Source organism: Mytilus edulis, chromosome 11, assembly GCF_963676685.1.
Source record: "Mytilus edulis chromosome 11, xbMytEdul2.2, whole genome shotgun sequence".
In the NCBI taxonomy this organism is placed as follows: domain Eukaryota; kingdom Metazoa; phylum Mollusca; class Bivalvia; order Mytilida; family Mytilidae; genus Mytilus; species Mytilus edulis.
The window spans coordinates 22,443,576-22,459,859 of record NC_092354.1 but is presented as its reverse complement, the minus strand read 5'-3'; the positions used below and the strand labels follow the sequence as shown (position 1 = coordinate 22,459,859).

The following is a 16,284-nucleotide window of genomic DNA, read 5'->3' as shown; positions in this document are numbered from 1 at the left end:
TCACACAAGCGTTACAACAAGCGCTTAAAAATGGAATACCCTTTAACAAAACCTAACAATGAAATTCTGGTTGAAATAACAAAACTCATCATCCATTCAATAATGAATTTACCTTCCACCATGATCACGGAAATTCATATCGACAAATCATTGGAAATCAATCAGAGCAATAGCTTCCCCTGAAAAATGTGACATTGCTATTTACAATCATATGAACTCAATCCTTGAAAACGCTCTAATTTCTGAAGAAAAATAAACATTTTAAATAAAAGAATGAAAGATGACGAACTACTGGTTGTAAATGCAAAAGTGTTTGGAGTTGATTTTCCTGTTTGAAAATGCAAAAAAACAATACGACCTGCAGTTCAATTATGAATGCAATAATTGGACCTTTGTCTATAACATATTAAAAATATTCGGTTTTATCCTCCAATTTGGTGTTCTACTAAACAGACACAGCCCTACAGATATCGTTATGCTGTATACTGTATACTATACAGATATCGCTTTAAAGCTCCGCCCACTGCCGGACTGAATATTGTATGAGCCTGCGTGTCCTCAGAATGTGTTATGCGGCCAGTCGCATTCCGATGACGTATTAATTGCGAATTTACGATTGTTTTTACACGTTTTGTTTGTTTTTAAACATTTCTTTAGAGCAATAAGAATCACACCAATTTTCTGGTAACATAAACAGCAGTCTTTTCTACAATGACAACTTTAAATGTGTATTATTGTGTAACAAAAACAATCATGTCAATTTCATCATGCATGTTTCGTGAATGTCGAGTCTGAACTCGTACACTCCTGTTTCAAATTGAACAATGTTTCGTTTTTTTTACTGTTGAAATTAGTGAGTTATGTTAAAATAGAAAATTATTCACCTTTAGCGATTTATTATTGTTGACCATTCGAGATTCTTTTTTTGCAAACCCGTCTCCAGCTGAATGTGTGATTACTATATCGTATTACTGCACGGGCCTCAAGGGATTTCAAATCGAAAATAAATGCAAAATATGTGTTTTTGTCTCTTTCAAAACACAAATAATATTCAGAACTAGATTTGTAATTGCTAGCAATAACGGATGGCACCCTCGTCCCCCCATTGCCAGGCGAGCGGCAGCCATTTTGAAATTCTAAAGTCAAAGAGTGCATCTACACCTGGAAGTTATCATTTTTGCAAAATTTCAGTAAGTTTGGAGCATTTTGAAATTTTGGACAATTTTGCTGTTTCCATGGTTACGGCGGCCATTTTGGAAATTCCAACTTCAAAATGCAACTCCGCACATGTCAGTCACTATTTGTGTAAAGTTTCATCCAGTTTGCAGCACTTAGTTTTTTTTTGGAAATTTTAAACATTTGTGCGGCAACCATGGTTACAGTAGATAATTCCAAAATTCTAAAAGCAGACATCTCATTGCCACATGTCATGTTATATATCAATACAGTTTCATTTACTTTGGTACACTACTCTCTGAGAAAATGCTGATTTTATGCATTTTTCCATAGGTTCAATGCAAAACTTGGCCCCAGTTTCCATGACAACGGCAGCCATTTTGAACTATCCAAATATTGTCTTGACATCTTGGCATACTGGAGAACATTTTCATAAAGTTTCATCCAGTTGGATCTTATAACGAAAGAGTTAGAATTTTTGATATTTTAGCTGTTTCCATGGTAACGGCAGCCATTTTGAAAATTCCAAGATCAAAATGCAGCTCAGGGCATGCCTGTTAATATTTAAGTGAAGTTTCGTGCAGTTTGGAATACTTTGAATATTTTCGGATTTTTGCTGTTTCCATTGAAACGGCAGCCATTTTAACCATTCCAAAGTCAGGTGCACAACTTCACATGCTGGTGCACATTGTGGTATACTTCCATCAACATTGGTCAACTAAATTCCAAGAAACCGCGTGGACAAAATGTGTGGAAGAAGAATAAGGAAAAAAAGAATCGATGAATAACAATACGTCACCCCAACTCCGTTGAGGGTGCCATAATAAATAGCAGGATAAAGACAATAGCTAAAAGCTCGAATACACCTTGTTTCCTAGCCTCGTACAAATACACCTGATATTTAAAGACACTAAACAGTTATTGTGTATGTAGCCTCCTTTAGATTTTTGAAATAAAAAAGTTGTTTTTGTCTCATTTTTTTTACGGCTGATATTTGTTTTTACAGTAAGCTAAATTATTTATAATTTTATTTAATCATAGCGCAATTCATTTAAATATTATATACATAAGCATCATAACAGAAAAGTAAAGAAAACAGTTACTTAGTTATCTCTATCCTCAAATCAAACAACCAGTTTCCATAGAAACAGAAAACAACGATTTTGAGAATGACACATTTTTAATAAATGTTTGATTTATAATGATAAAATATTTAATATTATTTCTGTATTTTTTTCCATCAAGTATCATCAAATTTTTCAAATAAAGAAAATAGTTGAAAAGTTAATTTGGTTCCCATTGAGACTTAATGCCTTGGTTTACAAAATTTCCATTTCAAATCACCTAAGCAATATTTGTTCAAACTATCATTTTCTGAACAAAATCATTGCTAGGAGCATATATATTATACATTGACTCTATACTTTCAAATAACCCTAAGAAAATGTTTGTCACCCCCTTTTCTGGATGTTAACTCTGACAGTATCAGCTGTATAATAAATACATGAAAGGTGTTCAGATATGTTTGTAATGCAGTGATAATACCCTTTAAATTATTGAAAAATGTACTTATTTTTTTAATATTTTTTACCATAAGAGGTTGATGTGTTAAAAAAAATAATAACAGTTATCAAAAAAAGAAATAAAAGGAAATGAAAAACAAAAGGAGTGGTTTCTGATGAAGGTTTCCCTTGAATAAACACTATTCCGAAAATAAAACCGAATCAATACGTACATAACACAGTATCAATGTAAGGCAAGAGTTATGATCCACTCCAAACTGGGTGGATTTGTATCAATTTCTATGAAATTCAGCAAAGTATCAATGTAAGGCCAGAGATACGATTAGCAACAAAATGGGTGAATATTGGATCAATTTCTATGAAAGTATTTAGGTAAAACTAAACTATCGGAGAAATATCTATGTAACAGGATGGGAGGTGGTTGGTTGGAGAGAGCAGTAACCCTCTGTCCACCACCTCTACTCTGGTGGATGTTAAAAAACACCTGTAAATACTACTAGAATGGGTGTGTCTGAAGGGGACCTAACATAAATAGCGAAATCCACTGAACATTAATTTTGCCTGAGGAACTATAGTGAGAGCTATAGGAACGCATAATCATACGATGGAGGTAGCATATATTAATGAAACAAAGTGTATATCCTTTTACAGATAATAGTTCAACACTACTGAGATTAACAGTCGAAGGCGTTGTAGATAGCGATGAACAAATAGAAATTCTGAGAAATATGATAGATGATATCAACGTAGAATCAACCGTTCAAGTGAAAAGTGTAGAACAAAAATGCATTGAGTTAATTGTGGACATCAACAACTTTCATTTGAAGACCAAATACCTACTGCTAAAAATAGTTGAAGAATTTTTCAAGATACTTCTCGAGAAACAGGCGTTCAAATGGATAGACAGTGAAATAACTGTAGTCGTAACATTTGACGGAGGTATGTATTTATCATATTTTGAAATATTTGTTCACCAATATAAATCAAGGCGACAGTAGTTTATCGATATTCAAAACTCTAGAAGTACAATTAAACTGGTCTTATCATCTCATTGTATCAATTTTCCTTCTATTGTACAACTAGTTAAAATGATATCGTCTCTGAAATCAACGGGCTATTAGGAAAAATTTGTTCGAATTTAAAACTTTGTTTTAAGCCTTGAATTATATCAAATGTAATCGCCAGCAAATACAAATGTACAAATATTATTACAAATTACCTTTATAATGTAGTTTCCTGTAGATATATAGATAACGTTATATTCAGTATATACATTTTGTAGTAGTGTAAATGGTAGCTCGCACGGCAATCAAGTTTTACCGACCGTTCGAGGGCTGTATAGCCAGTCAAGATCGTGAAAAACTCCCATTATCATCAAGTTTTTTTTCTGTTTTACTATTATTATCATTCGACTGAACGATTTCTTTTAAACAACGCTCTCCCTCTGCTGTCAGTCAGTCATCTTACAGATATTCAGATAATAAATGCAAAACTGTAAAATTTACTTCTTCAAAAATGTATATAATTGTAGTTTCACCTTTTATCAATAAGAATTTATTTGTTTAATGTAAATTTCCTTATTGTTGATGACTATCCTATAAAAAAAATTAGAGAACTGAGAATACAAACATAAAAACTACAGAAATCTGATCCCTGTCCAGTTCAATTTGCTCGTGTGATTATTGTCAACTGCTTACGTCAGCAGAACTCCAAGCGATTTGCATAAATATATTCTATATGTGAGCTTTTCGTGCTAATATATAACAAACAACATGCGAACAATTCCTTGGAATTCTTTTTTTTATTTTTTTACTTTTTAGTATGATGATTGAAGACCCTTAAAGAAAACTTATTTTGAAGCTAAAGTACAGATTATATCTTTGTTACATACGTATACTGATGATTAATGAATTTGATAAACAAGAACAATGTTAGCAATCCCTTATTGTATGATTTATTTTCTTAGAAGATCTACGAAGTAACGGTTGTCATGGTAACGAATCGGCTTTTTTATACCTCCTCTGGAATTCCTCGTTAAATTTAGATTCAACATAACAGAAAATCGTTGCATTTGATTCATTCTTTAGATCAAACTGTTGCTCTTTGATTCAATATTTAAAAATTTAACTAAGACGTCAACTATTTTGCAGTATGAATGAAAGTCGTCAATGTGCAGCTATTTTTGGTACAACTAATAATCGACTGGTACTTCTTCTCTATAAATGACTTCACTGCTATTGTGTCAAGTTGTCGGATTCTGTTGTTCTTGTCTGTGTCGCCAAATCCCGATAAGGCGATTGATTTGATTCTTAAAGGTTTTAGATTCTAGGTCTATTCTTAATGTCTGGTCATGAGTAACACGAAGGGGGCAATCAAAATTGACCACGCCTGAAAAAAAACGGCAGCATTGATGATAGTGATGGCATCCTAAAATTTCCTTAGGGATGAACATCACCAACTGGAACGTCGGGTTTGATAGCTTCCTTGTAAGCAGCAATCCTCTATCGAGAAATCATGATAGCAACTGGGATATATATTTACTTTATATGCAGGCACATATGAGTTTAAGAGAAGTTGCTCAAAACTGACCGATTTGAACACACCGATAACATAAAACAAGGAATTAGAGGTGTACTTCTTTATCAAGACTTTCCTATACGTAAAAGGTCTGAATTTATGTTGACTCTTCATAGAGTGAAACAGTTAACCCTTATCATTATTCTGGCTAAACATGAATTCCTTGAAGTCGTTATCAAAGCATGACAACTAAAAGAACTATTAACACAATTTACAGAAATTTTGCATTGGTATCTTTATATTAATCTTTCTAACATCCTTATAGCGCCATAAGCATGTATATGATGTCACCTTCGTTAATAGCCAAAGCCGATAAAATCATTTTCGTCTGATGAGTTTTACACTGAAATGATGACTGAAATGGACTGATTGGTTTATTTTGCATTAGAATTTTCTGATGACCGGCTTTGTGCCTGTAAAACTCAATTATTTCAATCATTTCTTTAATGTTCCTGATCTTTATGGTAATAGATTTTAATTCATTTAACTTAATTGTAAATTTTCTTCCCTTACTTATCATTAGTTGTATATGTATACGTTTTTTAAGTCAAGTTTGAAATGTGTTCTTTGAAATCTGAAACGTGATTCGTACAAAAGGCACATGTCGCACAAACCTCGACATGAACAATTATAAAAAATAAGCCAATAAAGGAAAAAAAAATAACAAAAGATCGACATGAGATATTTTATTATCAAGGTCTTAAACCGCCTTCGGCCTTGGTAGTCTTTTATGTTTTTTTTTAATTTTAGTTCGTTTATATAATTCGGAATTTGGTGTGACGTCAATTTTCACTAAACTTGAACATATTTTTGTTAACGGGTCATCTGAAATACGCCTCCGGTTATTGTTGTGTTGAAGACCCATTGGTGGTCTTGGGCTGTTTTCTGCTCTTTGGTCTTGTTGTTGTGTCTTTGACATTCCCCATTTCCATTCTCAGTTTTATAAATTACGTTTAACATTTTATTTAACAATTTGTAAAGACTTAATGAGTTATATACTGTAACATAAAACATGCATATTCATAATGGATGGCAATGTCATATACGTATTGGCGGAAAATTTATTACAAATAAAAAGCCATCTAATTTTGATTTTGAACTTCAGCAAATCCATGTCTCAACAGTCTAATGAAATAAATACAAAATGTACTTGTCATGAATCTTTAGTCTTGAGATTTTTTAAGTAACAAGTTGTATTGATGTATGCTGTATTCTTTACAATTCCAGATGTTGAAGGCCAATCTTTAAGTAAAGGCTCTTTAGTGTTGAATCTCGAGATGAAAAATAAAGATTTGCGAGATGGGAAACTTAACCAGCAACTCACGATGCTTGTTGAAAACTTATTAAGAAAAGGCAATGGACGTGAATTAATAGAAGAGAAGAACGTCAACGCGTATTTAGATGTAGATGAATCATTGAGTCTTTGTAAGTATATTATCTACAAAATATATAAGCATTCCTATAAATAAACTAAAGAAGTAGAGATTTGCAAACCGAGTCACTTCATTGTTCCTGAATTGAAAGCAGTCCTTCCACTTGAGTTTGCGAAACATCTAGTTTTAGATATGTTCCTATTATCCCGTCATTACAGGAGACCTCAAGAAAGGACCGAAATACCGTCCTCAATCTATAATAGATTGGAAACAGTGTCGTCAGCTCATTAAAAGGATCTGTCTGCCTACTGAAAAAATTGGTGCAAAGGTGAAAAATCTGACAAAAAATCTTTAGACAATTATTTGAATAGAATTATGAATACTGTTAATATTCGAATATCTCATTCTGAAATTAATAATAGGATCCATGATATTCCCATTTCTAGAATAAAAAATAAACCCAAGGTACTCGCAGAGCGGCTGGTGTTCATACCGGCAGACAAGGCAGACAAGGCAGAAAATAATGTAGTGGTGGTGTGACGCATAAACTACACGGAAGCTCTTCAAAACGAAATTATCAATTCCTCTATATAAAGGTCCGTACGCACCACAGAAAGTCAAATCGTTAACAAGCACACCACTATCACTACATAGCTCAAAGCCTCTTTCGAACACTTGAAAGTACCTACCATGTACTGGTTACCGAAATTACACAAAACACATTTGAATTCCGTTTCATCTCCGCATCGAGTAAGTGTTCTCATTTTAACATTTTGCACTTATACATACGCGTTGAAAACTTCGAAGTTAAGGCAAAATACTCGAACCAATTATGAGCCATTCATTAGATAATCTTTAACCGAATAATTTTAGAAACCTGTGATGATTCAAGAGATTTTGTCGATTATTTTATGTCGTGGGAAAGAAAGAGGGACGAACGATACCAGCGGGACATTAAAACTCATAAATTGAAAATAAACTGACAACGCCATGGCTAAAAATGAAAAAGACAAACAGACAAATAATAGTACACAAAAAACAACATAGATAAAATAAAGACTGAGATATGCACTTTCATAATTTCGTTTTTTGTCACGTTTTCGATTTTTGTGTGTGATTTTATAATAATACATATAATAAATGAATACAATTTCAAACGTCACAAGAGAAAAAAAACCTAATCTAGTGGTAATACTTTTTCAGATATTCAATCACCCTGATGTTATAAGTTTAAAACATTTTTTTTCCCTTTCATTACTTGTAGAACGAATAGCTTTATAAATAGACACAATACTAATTTCATTCAAGAACAAATACTTTTTGTAGTGCTTATGGAGTTCCATACTAAATATGTGTGCATGATCACAGCTTTTGCATTAAAAGAATAAGAATGAAAAATATTTTGCAATTCTTAGTCATTTTAATACGACCGCAAACTTATTACGTAATTTTCGTACGGTGTTGTCTTAGTGTGCACCTGAAGACATTTTAAATATTATACACGAGAATGTCAAACTCCCGATCAGGGTGAAGATTCATTCTTCAGTGGGACTGGGTAATCACAATGCTGTCTGTAAAAGTAATTATAAAGTATGTCAAACTCTCCATCATGATGAGTATGCATTCTTCAGTGGGACTAGGAAATCACAATGCTGTCTGTAAAAATAATTATAAGTATGTCAAACTCTCTATCATGGTGAGGATGCATTCTTCAGTGGGACTAAGAAATCACAATGCTGTCTGTAAAAGTAATTATAAAGTAAGTCAAACTCTCTAACATGGTGAGGATGCATTCTTCAGTGGGACTTGGAGATCACAATGCTGTCTGTAAAAGTAATTATAAAGTATGTCAAACTCTATATCATGGTGAGTATGCATTCTTCAGTGGGACTAGGAAATCATAATGATGTCTGTAGAAGTAATTGTAAAGTATATCAACCTCTCCATCGTGGTGAGGATGCATTCTTCAGTGGGACTAGGAGATCACAATGCTGTCTGTAAAAGTAACTATAAAGTATTTCAAACTCACTATCATGGTGAATATGCATTCTTCAGTGGGACTGGGAAATCACAATGCTGTCTGTAAAAGTAATTATAAAGAATGTCAAACTCTCATACATGGTGAGGATGCATTCTTCAGTGGGAGTGGGAGATCTTAATGATGTCTGTAATAGTAACTATAAAGTATGTTAAACTCTCTATCATGGTGAGAATGCATTCTTCAGTAGGACTGGGAGGTAACAATGTTGTCTGCAAAATGAATTATAAAGTATGTCAAACCCTCTATCATGGTGAGTATGCATTCTTCGGTGGGACGTGGAAATCACAATGTTGTCTGGAAAAGTAATTATAAAGTATGTCAAACTCTCCATCATGATGAGGACGCATTCTCCGGTAGGACTCGGAGATCACAATGCTGTCTGTAAAAGTAATTATAAAGTATGTCAAACTCTCTATCATGGTGAGGATGCATTCTTCAGTTGGACAATGAATTCATAATGCTGTCTGCAAAAGTAATTATTAAGTGTGTCAAAATCTCTATCATGGTGAGGATGCATTCTTCATTAGGACTGGAAGACCACAATTCTGTCTGCAAAAGTAATCATAAAGTATGTCAAACTCTCCATCATGGAAAGGATCCATTCTTCAGTTCGACTGTAAAATCACAATGGTGTCTGTAAAAGTAATTATAAAGTATGTCAAACTCTCTATCATGGTGAGGATGCATTCTACAGTAGGACTAGGTCTAGGAGATCACAAGGCTGTCTTTAAAAATAATTATATAGTATGTCAAACTCTCAATTATGGTGAACATGTATTCTTCAGTAGTACTTGAAGATCATCATGCTGTCTGTAAAAGTAATTATAAAGTATGTCAAACTCTCCATCATGGTGAGGATGCATTCTTCAGTGGGACTAGGAGATCACAATGCTGTCTGTAAAAGTAACTATAAAGTATTTCAAACTCTCTATCATGGTGAGGATGCATTCTTCAGTAGGACTAGGAGATCAAGATGCTGACAGCAAAAGTAATTATAAAGTATTACAAACTGTCTATCACGGTGATGATGCATTTTTCAGTGGGACTGGGAAATGATAATGCTGTCTGTAAAAGTAACTATAAAGTATGTCAAACTCTCTATCATGGTTAGAATGCATTCTTCAGTAGGACTGGGAGATAACAATGCCGTCTGCAAAATGAATTATAAAGTCTGTCAAACACTCTATCACGGTGAGGATGCATTCTTCAGAGGGACTTGGAAATCACAATGCTGTATGTAAAAGTAATAATAAAGTATGTCAAACTCTCTATCATGGTGAGGATGCATTCTCCGGTAGGATTCGGAGATCACAATGCTGTCTGTAAAAGTAATTATAAAGTATTATAAACTCTCTATCATGGTGAGGATGCATTCTACGGTAGGACTAGGAGATCACGATGCTGTCTGTAAAAGTAATTACAACGTATTTCAAACTCTTTATCATGGTGAGGATGCGTTCTTCAATAGGACTAGGAGATCACGATGCTGTCTGCAAAAGTAATTATAAAGTATTACAAACTCACTATCATGGTGGAAAGACATTGTTCGTTGGGACTTGGAGATCACAATGTCGTCTGTAAAAGTAATAATAAAGTTAACTCTCCATCATTATAATTCATTCTTCAGTCGGACTGGGAAATCACAATGCTGTCTGTAAAAGTAATTATAAAGTATGTCAAACTCTCCATCATGGTGTGGATGCATTATTCTTCAGTAGGACTGGGAAATCACAATGCTGTCTGTAAAAGTAATTATAAAGTATGTCAAACTCTCCATCATGATGAGGTTGCATTCTCCGGTACGACTCGGAGATCACAATGATGTCTATAAAAGTAATCATAAAGTATGTCAAACTCTCCATCATGGTGTGGATGCATTCTTCCGTAGGACTTAATGATCACAATGCTATCTGTAAAAGTACTTATGAAGTATTTCAAATTCTCCATCATGGTGAGGATACATTCTTCAGTGGGACTTGGAAATCACAATGCTGTCTGTGAAAGTAATTATAAAGTATTTCAAACTCTCCATCATGATGAGGATGCAATCTTCCGTAGGACCGGAAAATCGCAATGCTGTCTGTAAAAGTAATTATAAACTATGTGAAACTCTCTATTATGGTGAGGATGCATTCTCCGGTAGGACTCGGAGATCACAATGCTGTCTGTAAAAGTAATAGTAAAGTATGTCAAACTCTCTATCATGGTGAGGATGCATTTTCCGGTAGGACTCGGAGATCACAAGTAATTATAAAGTATTTCAAATTCTCCATCATGGTTAGGATGCATTCTTCAGTGGGACTGGGAAATCACAATCCTATTTGTAAAAGTAATAGTAAAGTATGTCAAACTCTCTATCATTGTGAGGGTGCATTCTGTGGTAGGACTCGGAGATCACAATGGTGTCTGTAAAAGTAATTATAAAGTATATCAAACTCTCCATCACGGTTAGGATGCGATTTTCCGTAGGACTTAATGATCACAATCCTGTGTGTAAAAGTACTTATAAAGTATGTCAAACTCTCAATCGTGGTGAGAAAGTATTCTCCAGTTGGACTGGGAAATCACAATGCTATCTGTAAAATTAATTATAAAGTATGTCAAACTCTCTATCATGATGGGAATTCATTCATCAGTGGGACTGGAAGATCACAATGCTGTCTGTAAAAGTAGTTATGAAGTATTTCAAACTCTCTATCGTGGTTAAGTTGCATTCTTCATTGGGACTGGAAAATCACAATGCTGGCTGGAAAGGTTATTGTAAAGTATGTAAATCTCTTTAACCTAGTGAGAATGCATTCTGTAGTGGCACTGGGAGATCACAATGCAGTCTGTAAAAGTAATTATAAAGTATGTCAAAATCTCCCTCATGGTGAGGATGCATTCTTCAGTGGAACTGAGATATCACAATGCTGTCTCTTAAAGTAATTAAAAAGTATGTCCAACTTTATATCATGGTGAGGATGCATTCTTCAGTGGGACAGGGAGATCACATTGCAGTCTGTAAAAGTAATTTAAAAGTATGTCAAACTCTCCATCATGGTGAGGATGCATTCTTCCGTAGGACTTTGTGATCACAATGCTGTCTGTAAAAGTAACTATAAAGTATGTCAAATTCTCCATCATGGTGAGGTTGCATTCTTCAGTGGGACTAGGAAATCACAATGCTGTCTGTAAAAGTAATTATAAAGTAAGTCAAAATCTCTATCATGGTGAGGATGCATTCTTCAGTGGGACTGAGATATCACAATGCTGTCTGTAAAAGTAATTATAATGTATGTCAAACTCTCTATCATGGTGATGATACATACTTCTGTAGGACTTGGAGATCACAAGATTGTCTGTAAAAGTAACTATAAAGTATTTCAAACTCTCCATACATGCCATAATGGTGATGATGCATTCTTCCGTAGGACTGGAATATCACAATGCTGTCTGTAAAAGTAATTTTAAAGTATGTCAAACTCTCTATCATGGTGAAGATGCATTCTCCGGTAGGACTAAGATATCACAATGCTGTCTGGAAAAGTAAATATAAAGTATGTCAAATTCTCCATGGTGAGGATGCATTCTTCAGTGGGACTGGGAAATCACAATCCTGTCTGTAAAAGTAATAGTAAAGTATGTCAAACTCTCTATCATGGTGAGGGTGCATTCTGCGGTAGGCCTCGGAGACCACAATGCTCTCTGTAAACGTAATTATAAAATATGTCAACCTCTCCATCATGGTGAGGATGCATTCTTCCGTAGTAATTAATGATCACAATGTTGTCTGTAAAAGTACTTATAAAGTATGTCAAACTCTCCATCATGGTAAGGTTCTCCGGTAGTACTCGGAGATCACAAAGCTGTTTGTAAAAGTAATCATAAAGTATGTCAAACTCTCCATCATGGTGAGGAGGCGTTCTTCCGTAGAACATAATGCTCACAATGCTGTTTGTAAAAGTACTTATAACTCTCTATCATGGTGAGAATTCATTCTTCAGTGGGACTGGGATATCACAATGCTGTCTCTAAAAGTAATTAAAAAGTCTGTCAAACTCTCTATCATGGTGAGGATGCATTCTTCAGTTGGAATGGGAAATCACAATGCTGTCTGTAAAAGTAATTATAAAGTATGTCAAACTCTCTATCATGGTGAGAATTCATTCTTCAGTGGGACTGGGATATCACTACGCTGTATCTAAAAGTCATGAAAACGTATGTCAAACTCTCCATCATGGTGAGGATGTATTCTTCAGTGGGACTGGGATATCACAATGCTGTCTGTAAAAGTAATTAAAAAGCATGTCAAACTATCTATCATGTTGAGGCTGCACTCTTCAGTTGGACTGGGAAATCACAATACTGTCTGTAAAAGTAATTATAAAGTATGTCAAACTCTCTATCATGGTGAGAATTCATTCTTCAGTGGGACTGGGATATCACTACGCTGTCTCTAAAAGTAATGAAAACGTATGTCAAACTCTCCATCATGGTGAGGATGTATTCTTCAGTGGGACTCGGATATCACAATGCTGTGTGTAAAGGTAATTAAAAAGTATGTCAAACTCTCTATCATGGTGAGGGTGCATTCTGCGGTAGGCCTCGGAGACCACAATGCTGTCTGTTAACGTAAATATAAAGTATATCAAACTCTCCATCGTGGTGAGGATGCATTCTTCCGTAGGACTAAATGATCACAATGTTGTCTGTAAAAGTACTTATAAAGTATGTCAAACTCTCCATCGTGCCGAGGAAGTATTCTTCAGTGGGACTGGGAAATCACAATCCTATCTGTAAAATTAATTATAAAGTATGTCAAACTCTCTATCATGATGAGAATTCAATCATCAATAGGACTGGAAAATCACAATGCTGTCTGTAAAAGTAGTTATAAAGTATGTCAAAATCTCCATCATGGTGAGGATCCATTTTTCACTGGAACTGGGATATCACAATGCTGTCTCTAAAAGTAATTAAAAAGTATGTCCAACTCTCTATCATGGTGAGGATGCATTCTTCAGTGGGACTGGGAGATCACAATGCTGTCTGTAAAAGTAATTAAAAAGTATGTAAAACTCTCCATCATGGTGAGGATGCATTCTTCCGTAGGACTTAGTGATCACAATGCTGTCTGTAAAAGTAACTATAAAGTATGTCAAATTATCCATCATGGTGAGGCTGCATTCTTCAGAGGGAATAGGAAATCATAATGCTGTCTGTAAAAGTAATTATAAAGTAAGTCAAAATCTCTATCATGGTGAGGATGCATTCTTCAGTTGGACTGGGAGATCACAATGCTGTCTGTAAAAGTAATTATAATGTATGTCAAACTCTCTATCATGGTGAGGATACATTCTTCAGTAAGACTCGGAGATCACAATGCTGTCTGTAAAAGTAATTATAAAGTATGTCAAACTCTCCATCATGCTGAGGATGCATTCTTCCGTAGGACTTAATGATCACAAGGCTGTCTGTAAAAAAACTATAAAGTATTTCAAACTCTCCATAATGGTGAGGATGCAATCTTCCTTAGGACTGGAATATCACAATGCTGTCTGTAAACGTAATTATAAAGTATGTCAAATTCTCCATGGTGAGGATGCATTCTTCACTGGGACTGGGAAATCACAATCCTGTCTGTATAAGTAATAGTAAAGCATGTCAAACTCTCTATCATGGTGAGGGTGTATTCTGCGGTAGGCCTCGGAGACCACAATGTTGTCTGTAAAAGTACTTATAAAGTATGTCAAACTCTCCATCGTGGTGAGGAAGTATTCTTCAGTTGGACTGGGAAATCACAATCCTATCTGTAAAATTAAGTATAAAGTATGTCAAACTCTCTATCATGATGAGAATTCATTCATCAGTGGGACTTGAAGATCACAATGCTGTCTGTAAAAGTACTTATAAAGTATGTCAAAATCTCCATCATGGTGAGGATTTATTCTTCAGTGGGACTGGGATATCACAATGCTGTCTCTAAAAGTAATTAAAAAGTCTGTCAAACTCTCTATCATGGTGAGGATGCATTCTTCAGTTGGACTGGGAAATCACAATGCTGTCTGTAAAAGTAATTATAAAGTATGTCAAACTCTCCATCATGGTGAGAATTCATTCTTTAGTAGGACTGGGATATCACTACGCTGTCTCTAAAAGTAATGAAAAAGTGTGTCAAACTCTCCATCATGGTGAGGATTTATTCTTCAGTGGGATTGGGATATCACAATGCTGTCTGTAAAAGTAATTAAAAAGTATGTCAACCTCTCTATCATGGTGAGGATGCATTCTTCAGTTGGACTGGGAAATCACAATGCTGTCTGTAAAAGTAATTATAAAGTATCTCAAACTCTCTATCATGGTGAGAATTCATTCTTCAGTGGGACTGGGATATCACTACGCTGTCTCTAAAATTAATGAAAAAGTATGTCAAACTCTCCATCATGGTGAGGATGTATTCTTCAGTGGGACTGGGATATCACAATGCTGTGTGTAAAAGTAATTAAGAAGTATGTCAAACTCTCTATCATGGTGGGGGTGCATTCTGCGGTAGCCCTCGGAGACCACAATGCTGTCTGTAAACGTAATTATAAAGTATGTCAAACTCTCCATCATGATGAGAATTCATTCATCAGTGGGACTGGAAGATCACAATGCTGTCTTTAAAAGTAACTATAAAGTGTGTCAAATTCTCCATCATGGTGAGGTTGTATTCTTCATTGAACTGGCAGATCATAATGCTGTCTATAAGAGTAATTATAAAGTATGTCAAACTCTCTATCATGGTGAGGATGCATTCTTCCGTAGGACTTAATGATCACAATGTTGTCTCTAAACGTACTTATAAAGTATGTCAAAGTCTCCATCGTGGTGAGGAAGTATTTTTCAGTGGGACTGGGAAATCACAATCCTATCTGTAAAATTAATTATAAAGTATGTCAAACTCTCTATCATGATGAGAATTCATTCATCAGTGGGACTGGAAAATCACAATGCTGTCTGTAAAAGTAGTTATAAAGTATGTCAAAATCTCCATCATGGTGATGATGCATTATTCAGTGGAACTGGGATATTACTATGCTGTCTCTAAAAGTAATTAAAAGGATGTCCAACTCTCTATCATGGTGAGGGTGCATTCTCCGGTAGTACTCGGAGATCACAAAGCTGTTTGTAAAAGTAATCATAAAGTATGTCAAACTCTCCATCATGGTGAGGAGGCATTCTTCCGTAGGACTTAATTATCACAATGTTGTCTGTAAAAGTAATTATAAAGTAAGTCAAACTCTCCATCGTGGTGAGGAAGTATTCTTCAGTGGGACTGGGAAATCACAATCCTATCTGTAAAATTAATTATAAAGTATGTCAAACTCTCCATCATGATGAGAATTCATTCATCAGTGGGACTGGAAGATCACAATGCTGTCTTTAAAAGTAACTATAAAGTATGTCAAATTCTCCATCATGGTGAGGTTGCATTCTTCATTGAACTGGCAGATCATAATGCTGTCTATAAGAGTAATTATAAAGTATGTCAAACTCTCTATCATGGTGAGAGTGCATTCTACGGTAGTACTCGGATATCACAATGCTGTCTGTAAAAGTACTTATAAAG

The 16,284-nt window shown here is 34.8% G+C and overlaps 1 protein-coding gene across 1 annotated transcript in view; it reads left to right on the top strand.

The window, feature by feature from the left end:
• The window catches only part of LOC139494783 (uncharacterized), an 80,970-nt gene that overhangs the window by 45,695 nt on the left and 18,991 nt on the right, over positions 1-16,284 (top strand). The window contains exons 4-5 of the mRNA XM_071282974.1: positions 3,351-3,638; positions 6,504-6,701. Of these exons, the coding sequence (XP_071139075.1) occupies positions 3,351-3,638; positions 6,504-6,701 (486 nt within the window). The remainder of the gene's footprint in view (positions 1-3,350; positions 3,639-6,503; positions 6,702-16,284) is intronic.